This window comes from Chanodichthys erythropterus, chromosome 3 (genome assembly GCF_024489055.1).
Source record: "Chanodichthys erythropterus isolate Z2021 chromosome 3, ASM2448905v1, whole genome shotgun sequence".
NCBI classification, from domain to species: domain Eukaryota; kingdom Metazoa; phylum Chordata; class Actinopteri; order Cypriniformes; family Xenocyprididae; genus Chanodichthys; species Chanodichthys erythropterus.
In genome coordinates this window covers 72802373-72820561 of record NC_090223.1, presented here as the reverse complement: position 1 = coordinate 72820561, position 18189 = coordinate 72802373, and the positions used below count along the sequence as shown (strand labels likewise).

The 18189-nt window shown below is 39.5% G+C and overlaps 2 protein-coding genes across 2 annotated transcripts in view; one reads left to right on the top strand and one right to left on the bottom strand.

Annotated features, from left to right (window-relative positions):
• The window catches only part of LOC137006263 (oocyte zinc finger protein XlCOF6-like), a 165444-nt gene that overhangs the window by 1217 nt on the left and 146038 nt on the right, over positions 1-18189 (top strand). The window contains exon 2 of the mRNA XM_067366900.1: positions 203-1372. Coding sequence (XP_067223001.1) covers positions 208-1372 — 1165 coding nt within the window. The 5' untranslated portion in view covers positions 203-207. The remainder of the gene's footprint in view (positions 1-202; positions 1373-18189) is intronic.
• LOC137006398 (zinc finger protein 271-like) overlaps positions 1-18189 on the bottom strand; it is a 103494-nt gene that overhangs the window by 82131 nt on the left and 3174 nt on the right. The window lies entirely within an intron of this gene.

The window sequence follows — 18189 nt, the reverse complement described above, 5'->3', positions numbered from 1 at the left end:
GTGAAATAATGCAAAGGAAAGTAGTTTTTCAGAAATTTTGCGCTTCCTTGTGCTTGAATGTTAAAATGGCTCTCCAATGAGGTGTCAATCACAGCAACGGCCCCCAGCCAATTTAAGATTGAGACCCCTGGTATAGATCATACATGTTGTTGGTTTTGATGCTTTAAATGTCTAAATTGTTTTATATCTATTTTTGTCCTAGACCTGATGGAACTGAAAGAGGCGAGTCATGAACTTAATGAAAAAGAGAAAAAACATAATTTCATGACTAAAGAAAGATCAAAACAGGTTTCTTCACAAAAAGGAGCTCAAAAGACCGAAACTAAAAGATATTTAACCTGCCAACAGTGTGGAAAGAGTTTTGATCAACATAGAAACCTTCAAGTCCACTTGAGAGTTCACACTGGAGAGAAACCCTTCACTTGCCAACAGTGTGGAAAGAGTTTCACACGTAAAGACAAGCTTAAAGTCCACATGCGAATTCATACTGGAGAAAAGCCTTTCACCTGCCAACAGTGTGGAAAGATTTTCACACATAAAGACAAGCTTAAAGTCCACATGAGAATTCACACTGGAGAGAAACCTTTCACCTGCCAACAGTGTGGACAGAGTTTCAGACATAAAGGAAGCCTTAAAGACCACATGAGAATTCATACTGGAGAAAAGCCTTACACCTGCCAACAATGTGGAAAGAGTTTCAGTCATAAAGGTAGCCTTATAGTCCACATGAGAGTTCACACTCGAGAGAAACCTTTCACCTGCCAACAGTGTGGAAAGAGTTTCACACATGAAGAAAACCTTAAAGTCCATGTGAGAGTTCACACTGGAGAAAAGCCATATACCTGCCAACAATGTGGAAAGAGTTTCAGTGAGAAAGGAAACCTTACAGTCCACATGAGAATTCACACTGGAGAAAAGCCTTACACCTGTCAAGAGTGTGGAAATAGTTTTACACAAAAACGACACCTTACAGACCACATGAGAATTCACACTGGAGAGAAAGCTTACACCTGCCAACAATGTGGAAAGAGTTTTGCACAAAAAAGAAGCCTTAAAGGCCACATGAGAATTCACACTGGAGAGAAGGCTTACACCTGCCAACAATGTGGAAAGAGTTTCAGTCATAAAGGAAACCTTATATCCCACATGAGTATTCACATTAAAGTGAACCCATTCACCTGCCAACAGTGTGGAAAGAGTTTCAGTCGAAAAGAAAGCCTTAAGGTCCACATGAGAATTCACACTGGAGAAAAGCCTTACACCTGCCAACAATGTGGAAAGAGTTTCAGTGACAAAGGAAACCTTACATCCCACATGAGAATTCACACTGGAGAAAAGCCTCATACCTGCCAACAGTGTGGAAAGAGTTTCAGTTGGAAAAAAAGCCTTACAGCCCACATGAACACTCACTCTGGAGAAAAGCCCTAAGCCTTGTTTACGCTGCATGCGTGTGCAGCGCGTTACGGCTGCGAAGCGGCTACTGAAGCTGATACGCAGCCACTCTAGTCAATGCTCATGTTTACACCAGCAGTGCGTTTCAGAAGCGTCCCAGACTATTTTTGATGGGCGCCACATCCAAAATGCGCAGATTGAATACAAAATAAAGTCAAAATAATCACCCTGAGTTAACTCCCGCTCTTATTTCACATCACTAGGAGGCCAGAAACAGAAGACAAGAGATTCGAAGTTAAAAAACTTGACATTTGTTTTGTTCTTGTCATCCATAACTGGACTTTTTTACATTTACATTTATGCATTTGGCAGACACTTTTTTTTTAGATATTAACTTCATCTGTAGGCTACAGCAAAATAAAATATGGCATATCAATAAACACAATCAAATGTATAAATATATCAAATATATAAATATAACCATTTAGCCATTAAAAACGCAAAAAAGCCTTAGGGGACACATGCATATTCACATTGGAGAGAAGCCACACATGTGATCAGTGTAGAAAGAGTTTCATACATAAATTGATGCTTTATCACCACATAAAAATACATACTGGATGTGATCACATGTGATCAGTGTGGAAAGTTTCAGATCAGTTCAGTTCAGATCAAATCAGTTTCAGATTTATAGGTTACCTTAAGGGCCACAGGAAAATTCACTCGAAAGAGAACTCTTTTAGAAGTCGTCACTGAGGAAAGAGCAGAGGTGTAAAGAGTACCTGAAAACAAAATTTGAGTAAAAGTACAGATAAAGCAAAAATTACTCCATTACAAGTTACAAGTCACCAATTCTAATACAACTTGAGTAAAAGTCTTGGAGTATCTGAGACTTTAACAGTACTTAAGTTTTTTACTCATGCTGAATTTAGGTTTGGAAGATGCACTAGTTCAGAAATGCCAGTGAAAATAAGAAATGTATTTGTTTGATTTATTATTTTCTAAAATCAAAATTGAACAGCTCAGTGTTACAATAAATCAAGGTCGACACAACAGCGTCTTAAATGTTAAAAGTGTGAAACTCTAGCAGTTCACAAAACTTACACTACGTCCTATGCCTTCTCTATAGGTTGTTTGCACATGACGTCATTGCTGCACGTGAAATGCGGCAGGAGAGCAAGGAGTAATTTACTATATAGGAATCCTATCACAAACTGAAAATTCCTATTTTTTTGTATCATTTACTGTTGCTCACTTCTATCAAACCAAGAAACCACAATGATCTTTTATCATTTAAGTAACTTGTATAGTTTTTTTACTTTAAAAGTTGTCACCTTTTGTAGTGTTTTGTGTCTGCTTATACTGAAATGAATATTTGTTTTTTACTTGGTTAAATATTCACATTCTTCATGGTATCGTTTGTAGGGAAGAGAATGATATCCCATTGAATGATAATTTGGTGTTTTCACTTCAGTTTTGTAGAATTCAGTTTATAATGTTGATCTGGTTACCATGAGAACAGTGTCACGCTGCTACTTCAGCCATCATATGGTAGAATATGTCAAAATAAATAAATGTGTTCAACAAGCTGACAGAAGTCAATCCATTTCTTTGTTGGTAGGGTATAAATATTCACTTTCCCATATGGCCACACTGCAAAAAATGCTGTTCTTTCTTAGAGTTTTTGTCTTGTTTCTAGGCAAAATATCTTAACGTTCTTAAATCAAGAAGCATTTTCTTGACAAGTAAAAATTATTTTCTTGTTTTCAGGAAAAATAAGTCAAAATTAAGTAAGTTTTTCCTTAAAACAAGCAAAATAATCTGCCAATGGGGTAAGCAAAATAATCTTATTTCAAACCAAGAATTAGCTATATAATCTTGTTTTCAGTTTGGACTAAGATTATTTTGCTTGTTTTAAGGAAAAACGTACTTAATTTTGATTTATTTTTCCTGAAAACAAGAAAATAATTTGTACTTTTATTTAAGAACTTTAAGATATTTTGACTAGAAACAAGACAAAAATTCTAAGTAAGAACAGCATTTTTTGCAGTGCATGGAGGAGAATGGGATGGGCATTCAGTAGACAGAAACCAACACACTGTATTTTTTTTTGTATTTATTTCAAAATGACAACCAAAATCAAACCCATAGAAGCTTGTGAAAAGTGGCTGTGTGGAAGTTATACTCATTCACAAGCTGAGTGAGAGTCATACTCGCAAATGTAATGTTAATTAAAGCTGCAAGCAGGGCTGAAAGGGCCCTTGCACCCGGGCTAACCACCACCACCACCCGTTGGCCTTCAGAAAAGAGTGAATAGTAAGTTAAGTTTGAAGCAGATTGGACATTGTATGCCTGAGTTACAACAACTTCCTGTTTTGTGGCGTTAATTGCATAAATTAGCACTCAGCCAAGTGTCGCATGATTAAACGTGTATCGCATGTTTGGTACTTCGTGGCATATTGAAATGTGTTTCTGGTGGTGAATTACATGTAAAGCATGCCATTTCCTGTTGCCAGCAGGTGGCGCTACAACTAACTGAATATTGTCATAAAGATGTCTTTAGGCCAGGACTCTTATCACGTATGTGAAGTTTGGAGCAGATCAGACATAGTATGCCTGAGTTACAAAAGCTTCCTCCTTCATGGCGAAACATCAGACTTTGTCAGGCTGCCATGGACACACCCTTCAGTGAAAACTCAAGATCATATTTATCATTGCTAAGGTCTTACGATTAGACTGACCAAATATAACGTTGATCTGATTAAAGCTCTAGAAGGAGTTTCTTAAAGAATAATGTCCGGAAATGGCAAAAAATGGCAAGTTAATTCATAATACCTTACTTCCTGTTTGGTTTTAGCTTTCGCTCCAAGAGACTTTTTTTGTAGGTATTGGGCTGTTAAATGTGTGTACCGAATCGGTTATTTCCACTTTAAACATGGATTTTGGGTTTATCTATTTTTGGAGTTTCCACTGATAAAATGCTGTTCTGAAGTGATTCAATGAGTCGAGGCTGTAATGTGATTGGTTTATGAGGTACAGCTGATCCAATTGGAGGATTGATCTCCTTTATATAAAAAGGTCTGGAGGAATTACAGCTGGATAAATGCATCCTCAGGTGGGTCTGACGCAGAATCTTACGTCAGAGTGTTATTCTCTAGAAAATCTTTGATATTGATGCTTGTTGGAGCTTCATTCTATTCTGCTGTTTTGTGTGAAAAAGCAGCATTCATGTCAAACTGCAGCTAAAAATGCAAATAAGATTACATAAAAACGAAATATTTATTGGACATTAAATCAGAACGTTTATTAAATCTTGTAAACACAAAAACACTTGTGTGGCACGCAGCCCAAATATACGTTGGATTGAATATGATGATTGCCACCCATTTCAGCACAAACCTAAGTTTGGACGCTGTATTCAAATTGAGGCATGTTCAAGTTCTTCTATATACACACTATGATCAACGATACATTTGCTACAGCGAAATAAGCACACAATGCAATTAAGAGATCAAAACACCAAATATTTATTGAACAATAAAACATAGGTACTGTAGCGAAAATTAACTCAAAGGGGAAATATTAATAATTATTCATAACTCATTATGATTATTAATTATGATTAATTATGAATATGCAAATCCGTTAATCAGATTAACTGGACGTAGCTACATTAAAATTAACATTACAATCAGTTAACCTGTTCGTCCAGTGAACGCTCAGTGTTGATTGTTTATTAATTCTAAGAAATGTCAATTTCCAAGTTATGGAAAAATAATATTTCTTATTGTACTGTACTACTCAGAGCCCGTAGTCCGGATCTATCACTTAAGAGGCAATTCATTAGCAGACGGAGTCAGAACCAAACGTGTATTGTGCACAATCTTTATTAACTAACTCACAAACACATAACTAAACTTACAAACACATAGCATAACATACATAAAGGGTCACACACACACACACACACACACACACGCAAGTCAGAATGAGTAATGATAGTGTTGAACCGGAAGAGATGCTGTTACTAGAGCTACATGAAATGTCAAAGGCAATCTGGAAAGGAATCATCAGTTTCTTCAGCAATAGCAAGGTAAGTCTTACAAATTAATACTAACTTGCTGTTTAGTGTTAAAATGTACGATACTTGCAAGATGCCCTTAGGCTGAGGAGCATCGGCTCTGCCATCTGAGGAGAGATCTTGGGTGATTCAGTCCGAAGTTGTTGCCAGTCTTTTCCATGTGGGATGAGGAGCACATGGCTCGTTTGTAGGCCGAGGCCTACAGGCCTTGCAGGCCTGGCCTAGGCCGGCCGCAAGGAGATCGATTCGGTCGTTCGGAAGCAAGGAGAAAAAAAAAGAGAGTGGCACTGTTCGCTGGTTTTTAACCTCTGGTCAAAGTCACACCTCTCAGTTGTTGACCGGACCAATGAAGATGTTGTAATTCTGGGTGGCAACACCCCTCCTGTCAGGGCTTTTACAACCCAGAAAGATTAACAAGCTGAGTTCTTGAATCAGAACTATTAAATATTCTTTTAATACTGATGTGTTGCACAGGTATGGATGTACCGCATACACAAGCATTTAAATCTTCCCGCTACGAACGTATAGACACTAAACATGGCATGATTGAAGTTACCGTGCAGGTCATAACATTTAACAATCATCAAACATGTAAATACAATGAGTACAATACAACATCAGTAATAATGGATACCATTTCCTGAGAAGGAATCATTTATAGCACAGTCTGTCCATACATTAATGCCATAGAGTCTGTGTTCTGTGTGGAAAATGCAGGGAAGATGCAGATTTTCTGTGTCTCTACTCTGTTCTCTATGCGGCAACCACATTCCTCAGCGCAATAAACTTGTAACTGAAAACTTCCCGGGGGATGGGGACAGACTCCAGAGTGAGCTTAAAACTATTGGTTAACTAACCAATAATTGTGTCTGATTTGCCTCAGTCATTACAGTACACAAAAAAAAAAAACACCAACAACAAGCAGTGAAACGGGGGAAAAAAGTCATTAGCAAAAAGGCATTTTACACCACTCTCTTCTTAATGAACCTGAACTCAGAACATTAATTGCTTAAGCCACAGAGTCTTAAGACGCTGCGCCGCCGCCCTCAGTGGGCTCCTCTTCAACTCGCTTGGTCAGCTGCACCTCGCTTTCCCCAACGAGCTCTGCTTCAACTTGATCTGCCACCAACACCATGGCTTGGTCTGCAGCTGAGTGTCAACTTCTGCCAACTGTGTCAACTTCTTCTGCCAACTGAGTGTCAGCTTCTGCCATTGGTGCCGAGCTTTCTTCTGCATCGCCAGACTCCTGCTCATCTGCACTAGAAGCATGTCTTGCATCCGCAGGCTCGATTAACTGAAGGAATCCATCGACGTTAACCTTCATATCAAAAAGTGCTGACTGCAGAAAGTGGTCTTCTATGGCCTCCGCGTCGTCAAACATACTGCTGAGTCCGGAAGCGCGCGGATAAGTCGTTAACGCTGAACTGGTCAGCAGGACTCTCTCCTCTCTGTCGGCAGTCGAGACGGTGGTGTTACGACATGAGCTGCCTCTAATATAAACCAAAATATATTGCGACTACAGCCATCTGGGAGTTTTAATTTTCTACTCATCGGTCATAACAACACTCAACTTTCCCTACATGGTGCAAAATAACGTGAGAGTCAGTCCTAACCAAGATGCAGGGATGCAAGGGTGTGTGTGTCAGCTAGCAGCTACCCAAAAAGAGGTCACTCACCTGCATTTTCCACAACCTCACTCTGGGCCTGGCGACGTGCAGCATAGATGCCATGTTCTCCGTCCAGCCCAAGCATTGATACGGTTTTGTTCAGGTTTTTCTTTTTTTTATGTTAAAAACCCGGTGATAACTATAGTCCCAAAACAAAAATAGATCATTAGCTAACACAAGGAGGGCACACGGTTTTAGGTGAGAGCTTTAATCCACGTGTGTATACACATGCAGCGTTTTCCTTTTTGGAGTCTAAAGCTCCGCCTCTTACATGCAGCAACCTCATCATTCACAGGTGAGTGACGTCATCTGGGCTCTTTTTTTGTGTTAGTCAGCACTATCCCTGCTTAAATACCTAACATTCCTCCCCCCCTCAAAAAAAATACAAAATTTAATTTCACATACACAAATTGTAATCATCATCAGGCCTTATGTCCTCAGACATTCAATCTCAATACTCCATACCAGGAAATTAGACCTTTATCACCCTAATCCCTTGAATTTTAAAAATGTACAGGCTCCAAGGAAGCACACACTGATTTGATGTCCGAAACTTAGCAAGAAAAATCAAGGGGTTGTGATCGGTATATACCACCAAATCTCCCAGGGCACTAGATACATAAACTTCAAAATGGCGAACGGCCAAAACCAGAGCGAAAGCTTATTTCTCAATGATGGAATACACGCTCTGATGTTTATTCAGCTTCCTGGAAATGAGGAAATAGGTCTATCAATGCCAGACTCATCAGATTGAAGCAAAACAGTACCCACTCCCACTTCAGAGGCATCAATAGCCATCTTAAATGGTTTTCCAAAATTTGGAACAACGAGAACGGGTGAGCATGCCAACACAGCCTTAATCTGATCATACGCCTTGGTACAGTCATCAGACACCCTTCTTCAACAATCTTGTTAAAAGTTCGGTCCCACTTTATATATTAAGTGGCCTTAACTACTATGTACTTAAATCAAAAAATAAGTACAATGTACTTATTGGATTCATATGGAATTGCAAAACACTTTTGCTGCTATTGAGGTGGGATATAGGTAAGTTTAGGGACAGGTTTGGTGGTATGGGTAGGTTTAAGGGTAGGGGTAAGAGTTAAGGGATGGGTCAACAGTGTAATTATAAATGTAATTACAGAAATTAATTACAGATGTAATTACATGCAGGTGTTTTTAAAATATAACTACAATGTAAAAACATGTATGTACACAATGTGTGCATTGTATTAAATGATTAATTTAAATGTAAGTACATAGTAGTTAAGGCCACTTAATATAAAGTGGGTCCAAAAGTTCTACTATTCTGGCGAAATTTCGCACAAACCGCCTATAGAACCCACACATCCCAAGCACATGCATTAACTCTCGACGGGTTCGTGGACTTTACACTTTGGTAAATTAATAACCAGCTGAGCTTCATGGAGCCTTTGAAACAGACCTCGCAAATCCTGCAAATGCTCAAACCACGAGGCACTGTATACCACAACATCATCTATATACGTAACCACATTTGGGAGAACAGTAGTGACTAGATTCATTAGTCTTTGAAAGGTGGCAGGTGCATTTTTCATTCCAAAAGGAAGAACCTTACAAAAGTATAAGGTGTCAAGTGTCACAAAGGCAGAGACTTCTTTCGCCCGTTCTAATAATGGCACCTGCCAATACCCTTTCAATAGATCTAATTTGGAAATAACCTGAGCATTGCCAATTCGATCAATGCAATCCTCTAGTCGTGGTATTGGAAAAGCATCAGTTTTCGTAACCTGATTAACTTTTCTATAATCGATACAAAACCTAAGAGTTCCATTGGGCTTCGGAACGAGAACAACAGGGGAGCTCCTCTCACTCTGCCCTTGCTCGATAACTCAGATTTTCTCCATATATGAAATTTCTTGCTTCGTACCGATGAGACAGTTCAGATGAGTTCAGATGAGACATTAAACCGAGGTCCTGACTCATTAAAAATCCCATGGCACTTCTCATAAAGAGTAGGGGTGTAACCCCGGTGTCCTGGCCAAATTCCCTCCATAGGCCCTTACCAATCACTGCCTCCTAATAATCCCCATCCATTGAATTGGCTCTTTCACTCTCTCTCCTCTCCACCTACAGCTGGTGTATGGTGAGCGCACTGGCGCCGTTGTACTGTGGCTGCCGTCGCACACTGGTGTTGGATGAGGAGAGACCCCTGATATGATTGTGAAGGGCTTTGGGTGTACAGTTGTACATATGAAAGCCTCATTCTCATTCTCATTAACCCAAACTTATTAGGTGACAGCCGATAGGGAAGTTGTTTTATAGGGGCTGCACCTCCCGTTTTGACATCATGCACTGCTAATGTTGTAAGGCCAGGGGTATCCCTAAACAACTCTGGAAACTCATTTATCAAGCTCTCCACCTCTGCCCACTGCTCAGAAGACAAATGTTCAAAATGCATGGAAAGATCCTGCAAATAGGCAGAATTCCCAGGACGAATGCCAATAGGCTCCACCTTTACATCCTCTTCCTGTAAGGGAAAAATGTTAGATGGCTCCATTGAAACATCCACAGCCGTGTCTGGAGACAATGAGGGACCAACTGAAATTGCAGCAACAGCCACCTTTCCCCATACATGATACAGCTTCAAAAGGTTGACATTGCACAACCTTGTTTTCTGCCAATGATCAGGGGTACTAATCACATAATTCCGGTCCCCAACCTTTTTCAACACAGAATAAGGCCCACAAAACTTACTACCGAGTCTGTCCCCCTGCATTGATGTCAACACAAGCACTTGATCTCCCACTACAAAAGTACGTTCCACCGCCTTTTTATCATATTGGGCCTACATACGGGTCTGAGGCCTACCCAATAACTCCCTTGCAATCTTACAAGCAGACCAGAGATGCTCTTGAAAAGCAGTCACATACTGTAACAAGGTGGTCTCATTTTTAGACTTCAGGAACATCTCTTTTGCAACCTTTAAGGGACCCCGTACCTCATGCCCAAACACCAAATCAAAAGGTGTAAACCCAGTAGACTCATTCACTATGGCATTATTTTACTGTCAAATGTCGAGAGCACATTATTGTGACGCGAGAGAAATATACAGTGCTCTCTTATGAACTGCCTCTCCTCTCGCTCAGATGCGTGTGCACGCTCAAACTGTTTCATGTGTGCTCAAACGTGTCCTGCGCGCTGAAACCGCACGTGCGCTCACTAATCTCTCTGTGCTCTTGCAGAAATGTATTTGTTTTAGGATTAAATGCTGTCAAAAGTTATCAACCAATCAGAAGAGACGACTGATCCATGAAAATGATACGTGGAATCTTATTGGCTGAGAGTGACATATCTTAGAAATGGCTTGGAATGGGGCGCTTGGATGTTTTCTATATTAATAAGCTTGTCTAACTGCATCACATTACAGGTCAAACCCCACTTAACGATTTATCCAAAACCATCATATTAGCCAATATCATGAACCAAAACATTAAATTAAACATGAATTAAAAACAAAAGATTAAACAACTCATTTAATGTTGTAAATCAGTCTATTTAGAAATGTGTAAAATGTTATAAAGCCTATTTAAAAATATGTATTAATTTAAATGAATTCATTACAATATCGTTTGACATTAATGAAGACATGTTTCGTCCAGTGTTTTTAAACAAATCTCTTGAATTAATGATTCTGATACATCAAATACATTTTAACAGTGACTGGTCACCAGCTACTGGCAGAACAGTGTAATAACATTAGTTTCAAAGGTCATTTATTGCTGAAATCAGTGTATATTCGGACTGTAAATAATAATGCAAGTATTGCAATAACAATTTAATGTTTGCAACACAGGAGTAGCAATAGTGTGCTGTTGAAAACGCTTTGTGAAGCTGTTTAAAACATATAGTTTATGACCACTGCTTTCAGCGGCAATGCAAAAGCAGGTTTATATATTGCAGTATGTTCGTAATTTCAAAGGTTTAATAGACATAGCCGAATCGTTGTCATTTAGGAATAACATCGTGTTCTTTTGATTAATCGTGCATACGTATTTTTGTATGTCATGTTTTATACCAGACCTCAAAAGAAATTGACTATCGTGGTATATGTGATCTCCACATTTTAAGTATTAAGGGAATGATGATCTGACCTGATCTTGTTCGGTCTTAAAGGGATAGTTCACCCAAAAATGAAAATTCTGTCAGTAATTACTCACCCTCATGTTGATACAACCATGTAAGTCTTTCTTTCATCTTCGGATCACAAATTAATATTTTTGTGATTAAATATGAGCGGTGGAATACTCCTCCATTGGCTTTAAGGGGGCCCAAACTTGTCCGTCCAGAAAGTCAGTGAAGAAAATGTTTAAATAGTCCATGCCACTACAGTGCCTCAACCGTATGTTTCTCAAGCGACGACAATACTTTTTGTGCGAAAAAACAACAAAAATAACGACTTTATTCAACTATTCATTTTCTCTCTTGTAGGCCTCTGACGTTAGTTTACGAGAGCTCCATGACGCATGCGCGAGAACCTAACTGACGACGGTCTTCTTCTACTACTACTTGTTACTGGCTGCTCACTCCTTAGGAGTATTACCGCCACCTAGTGTTCAAGATGAAGTGCTGGCATAGCCGGAAGCGCTAAACTTTGTTTACAAGCAGGTGAACGCGCGCGCTGTATGTAAGCTATTGAATTCGACATTGATCGTGCTTTTGGTCTCGCTCTAAGTAATTGTTTACAATGGTTAGAAAGTTTGCATTTCCTGGATGTCCGAATCGTGGAAAACTAACGAGTAAATGTAAAGGTGCCTTAACATTGCCACAAAATGAACGGCTTATCTTTCACCGTTTTCCATCAAATGATCGTGAGCGACTGAATCTATGGCTGCTGGCTGTTCAACGGGATGTTAATTTACCGATTAATTTCGTCAAGCACATGAAGTTGTGCAGTGAACATTTCTCTCCAGACGACTTCAAATCAGTTCAACAAAAAAGATTATTGAAATCAACAGCTGTGCCCAACTTGTTTATACAGACCAACAAGGTAAGTGGAAGCAGTATGTGGTAATTGTTAAAGTCATGATACACTCATTTAGTTTTGTCTTTATTTGTATATGGCTATATATTAAATAAAAAAAACATAATACATGATACAGTGAATCACGATCATTTGATGGGAAACAGTGAAAGGTAAGCCGTTCATTTTGTGGCAATGTTAAGTCTTAGTTTTTCACGATTTGGACATCCAGGAAATGCACACTTTCTAACCATTGTAAACAATTACTTAGAGCGAGACCAAAAGCACGATCAATGTCGAATTCAATAGCTTACATACAGCGCGCGCGTTCACCTGCTTGTAAACAAAGTTTAGCGCCAGCACTTCATCTTGAACACTAGGTGGCAGTAATACTTCTAAGGAGTGAGCAGCCAGTAACAAGTAGTAGTAGAAGAAGACCGTCGTCAGTTTAGTTCTCGCGCATGCGTCATGGAGCTCTCGTAAACTAACGTCAGAGGCCTACAAGAGAGAAAATGAATAGTTGAATAAAGTCGTTCTTTTGTTTGTTTTTTTCACACGAAAAGTATTATCGTCGCTTGAGAAACGTGCGGTTGAGGCACTGTAGTGGCATGGACTATTTAAACATTTTCTTCACTGACTTTCTGGACGGACAAGTTTGGGCCCCCTTAAAGCCAATGGAGGAGTATTCCACCGCTCATATTTAATCACAAAAATATTAATTTGTGATCCGAAGATGAAAGAAAGACTTACATGGTTGTATTAACATGAGGGTGAGTAATTACTGACAGAATTTTCATTTTTGGGTGAACTATCCCTTTAACTGAAAGACCTCGAGAAATTTCTGCTTTCATTGTACCGTCTGGATTATTTTCGTATAAGATTATGAGTTTCGGGTTGCGCAACGCTCCCGTTACTTTCCAGCGTTTAATGAATAAAGATATTTCTGGTTTGAAGGGATGCGCTGTGTACTTAGATGACGTCGTTGTGTATAGTCGAACTTGGGATGAACATATACTTCAAATTAGAGCACTATTTGATCAATTAGTGAAGGCAAGTTTGACTGTTAATTTATTAAAATGTGAGTTCGCCAACTTGGGGAAAGTGGTGGGGCAAGGCCAAGTGCGCCCTGTCCGTACAAAAGTAGAAGCGATTGATAATTACCCTACGCCTACTACCAAAAAAGAACTTATGCGATTCCTTGGAATGGTAGGGTTTTATCGTTGTTTTTGTAGAAACTTTTCTACAGTGGTGGCCCCACTGACAAATTTATTGTGAGGAGGAGTGGACTTTCACTGGACTTCCAGTTGTCAGCAAGCATTGGAAAAAATAAAAATGCTCCTTACAGAGGGTCCTGTTTTAAGAGCTCCGAAATTTGACCAAGCGTTTCAGTTGCAGGTGGATGCCAGCAATGTGGATGCTGGTGCAGTTTTGTTACAGACTTCTGAAGATGGCATCAATTGGTATCAATCAAATGGTTCTTTTCTAGAAAGTTTAATTCTTACCAACTTAATTATTCAGTGATTGAAAAGGAAGCTCTTGCTTTGATTTGGGCTCTGCAACACTTTGTGGAGTTTATGTGGATTCGTCGGAGGGACCGCTGGTGGTTTTTACAGATCACAATCCATTAGTTTTTCTCCATTGTCCATGTCCATGTAGTTTAAATGTTGTAGGATTTGTCCTATTTTTCCCTGTCTTTGTCTCTGTTCTTTTCTTAATTTGCTTCCTAGGTGCCAAGGTTGCTGGAAGGAGTTGGAGAGTTAAGACAGTGATTTGGGATTGAATCTCTTAATAGGTGGATTACTGGAATTTTGTGGAGTTTTGATTTGTTCTTAAAGACTCTGGTCTTTTTCTTTTAGGGGGGGGTGTGTGATGAGTCTCTCCTTCTTGCGGTGGCCGGCCGGTGGGTGTGGTTGGGAGACTCATCAACGGAACTATTTCCACCAGTTCTTCCCCTATAAAGTTTGGACTTTGTTTGGTGTGCGCTCTCTCGAACTTGCTTCTGGTTGTTTTTCCTTTGGTTAGTTTATTTTGATGTTCTTATTAATTTGAAATTAGTTCTGTCTGACACTCTGATCATGTGTCTGACAGAAGTTGCTGTTTTGTTAATTTCTTGTTTTATAAGCATTTTTCAATACAATAAATAAGCTCACAAAACCTCCACCTCAAGATTCCATAGCTTCTAATGAGCTTTGCTGTTCTTTTCTGGACTATTTGCTTGAAAAGACAGATGCCGTCCACCAATGCTTCTCTCCTGACACAAAGCTCAACTATCCACCAAATCTATCCAGTCAAACTGTCTTGTTTTTCTTTGACAACCCCATCTTCTGTCTCTAAGTTAATCTTGAAATCCAACTCTTCTTCCTGTCAACTTGATCCTGCTCCTACTTCTCTCCTGAAAATTTGCCATTCTTCCATCTCTGCACCTATCTCTCACTTCATCAATACATCACTTACCTCTGCTTCATTTCCTCTGCCACTCAAAACTGATGCAGTTACCCCTGTTCTCAAGAAACCCAGCCTCAACCCCTCTGTTCTATCTAACTACCATCCTATTTCAAATTTACCCTTCATAGCAAAATTACTGGAAAGCACTGTTGCCTCCCAACTCCAGTCTTTTCTAGTTGAAAATAATCTCTTCGATCCCTTTCAATCTGGTTTTCGCCCCCTCCATAGTACCGAAACTACACTTGTAAAGGCTGTGAATGATCTACTGCTTTCTGCTGATTCTGGTTTTCTGTCTATACTTTTTCTACTTGATCTCAGCTCTGCATTTGACACAGTCTCCCATGAATTACTTGTTTTTCGTCTCTGATTTGGGTATTTATGGTTGTGCTCTTTCTTGGTTTTCTTCCTATGTCTCTGACAGACAATTTTACATCTCAGTTAAGGATTTTCAATCACAGACTGTCCCCATGAAGAGAGGGGTTCCCCAGGGATCCGTTCTCGGGCCGTTATTATTCATAATTTACATCATACCACTTGGTCAGATTTTACAACGTCACGGTCTTAACTATCATTTTTACGCTGATGACATTCAATTATACTCAATCTGCACACCTACTCTACCTCCCCAAACAGACAAAATCTCTGCTTGTGTTAAAGAAATAAAAAATTGGCTTAATTCAAATTTTCTAAAACTCAACATGGACAAAACTGAGATTATTTTCATTGGAACTCCCTCACTTACTAGCCAAATTTCTACAAATCTCACCTGTGAAATAGATGGTTCTCATATCAAAACATCTAATACTGTTAAAAATTTAGGTGTAATCATTGACTCCACCCTTTCCTTTCAGTCTCATATTACCTCTATTACCAAATCTGCATTCTTTCACCTACTTCGCATTGTCCAACTCCGTCCCTTCATCAGTACCAAAGACGCCGAAACTGTCATCCATGCATTTGTCTCATCACGCCTTGATTACTGTAATGTCCTCTTCATTGGTCTACCTGCCAGCTCCATTTCCAGATTACAATACATTCAAAACTCTGCTGCTAGAATACTCACCCATACCAAGCGCTCTGCTCACATCACCCTAATTTTGTATGATCTCCACTGGCTTCCAGTTGCCTACTGTATTAAATTCAAAATTCTTCTGCTCACTTTTAAATATTTACATGGTTTGGCTCCCCCTTATCTCTGTTATATGCTCGTCCCCTACACTCCGACTCACTCACTACGTTCCTCTGACTCTGGCCTTCTCGTTGTCCCTCGGCATCGCCTCTTTTCAATGGGGGGGCAGATCATTCAGTGCTATCGCACCCAAACTCTGGAATTCTCTCCCACGCTTACTCTGTTGTGTCAATAATATCTCTGAATTTAAATCATTACTCAAAACTCACCTGTTTTCTGAATGTTATACCCCTGATTTGATTAATTGATTACTCTGCATTATTACTATTATCTCTCTGAATGTTATGTCTCTTAAGTCCTGTTTTGTATTTTTGTACTTGACTCTATTTTTCTGTATACTTCCATTATTGTTTCTCATCATTGTCTACTTGTATTATCTCTTACCTGTTAATTGTTCACTGTAAAGCGTCCTTGAGCTCTGGAAGGGCGCTATATAAATAAAACTTATTATTATTATTATTAAATACTTTAAATGTTGCAATCCTGTCAGACTTGTGATAGTTACCTGAATCATAACAAAGCACTGTTCGCCAGAGGAGAACCGTCCCCCCGACTAAGCCTGGTTTCTCCAGTTTTTTTTTCTCAATTTTAACACGTGTTTGCCACTTGATTGTCACCTGATGTCACCTGTTGGAGTTTGGTTCCTTGCCGCTGTCACCTTTGGCTTGCTTAGTTGGGGACACTTGACATTTTGATATTCTGGCCATTCCAGTTATCTCTGTATGTATATTTTAGGCAACAATAAAATGAACATATTAATACTCATTCATGTGGTTCAGGCAACGCAGTCAATGATTATCTTCACTACATGTATATTTTCAACCAAACAAACTATAAAACACCAGAATGGTATAAACCAGAACTATAAAACTTCCTCTTTTCATTTACATTTTAAAAATATTAAACATATGTGGATCAGTCAATATGTGCATATAGTTTGCAATCGTAAAACACAACTCTGTCTCATTTTGTTAAATGTCAGTTTTAATGATCAATAACAGCCATTTACATTTACAGGTATAAGAAGCTACAATAAAAATTAAAGCAAACAGTTCAGTCAAACGTTCAAAGTCAGCGCTCCAATAGACTACAACGGTAAAGTTAAATAGCCTAAATATATAAAGTTATGAAACTTTACCCTCAGCCAAAACGATTATCCAGGGAACAAATTATAGATTAATGAGACGAAAGATTGCCTGTTACAAAAGACGAATTTTAACTCATGTTTAACCACTACAGAGTCATCAGAGTCAGCGGCAAACATCAGAAGGACTAGCCGAGGTAAGGCTGCTCTTGGCGGGGTACATGAGCGCTGAACGCCGAGTGATCGTCTGGATCTCACAACTCCGACAACGTCAGATCAAATTTTCAAAAAGGAGCTTTCTTTATCAATAAACCACAGATTTGGTCTTGGTGCTGTCGCTCTTTGTCTGCTGTTGAATTATCCAGGTTGTTGATGAGGAGCGACCCCTGATGTGATTGTGAAGCACTTACGGTGTACAGTAGTACATAGTAAAGTGTTATATAAATGCCTCATTCATTCATTAGTTATCTATTTTTAATATGCGTTCTTGTCTGTTCTTGTGAAACGTCATCAGCTGCTGCCCGAGTATTGATCCAATTCAAAGTTCACATCTAGCCAAGTACAGTTCAAAATGCCCGGATGTGTTCTTGATCCGACTTTTATCGAGGATGCATCGAGAGGGGACTTGAGACAGCCAGGTATCCCAGAATGCCTCTCGCATCAACCAGCAACAGTTAAACTACATGTCAAGACATAATAATATGGGGGACATTGGGGGTATTTTCAGTCAGCTCCAGTCCACTACAATTTAGAGTGGTTTAGGCCCGGGTCATTTCCAACGTTCTGCTCCATCTCGCACACAGTTGAGTGTGCAAGCCGTGTCTCGTGTGCAGTCGTGTCCATCATCTTTCAATGATATCTTTCAAAGTATACTAAACCACGGATGCACATGGATCACCGAGTGCGACACATGCGCAATAAAACATTTTCTTTAGTATTACCAGACATCATGTCATCAATGGGACATTCGCTGGGCAGGATCGAAGAAGAAAAATAGTGCATCCACCATTGCAACATAGTTCAGAAGATGCACCAAGAGAACAGGAATTAAAAAACGATGGGGAAAGCATGCCTCTGAGTTTATTCGTCTTGTTTTTGAATCACTATTTACACTCTTCTTTGACGACTGCACATTGTGCTCAGTACTGTACATATTGCCACCTAGTGGGCTCTTCCGTCTTACTTGCGCATACGCTGTTGCATGTGCACCATCTGCGCGGTCTCGAAATTTTGGCTGCCTGCAGACGGGGTGTGCGGCTGGCCACGAGCCTGCTGCTTAACGAAAATTATGAATGTCAAATTCACAAACGAGGACGGCCGAAGTATACC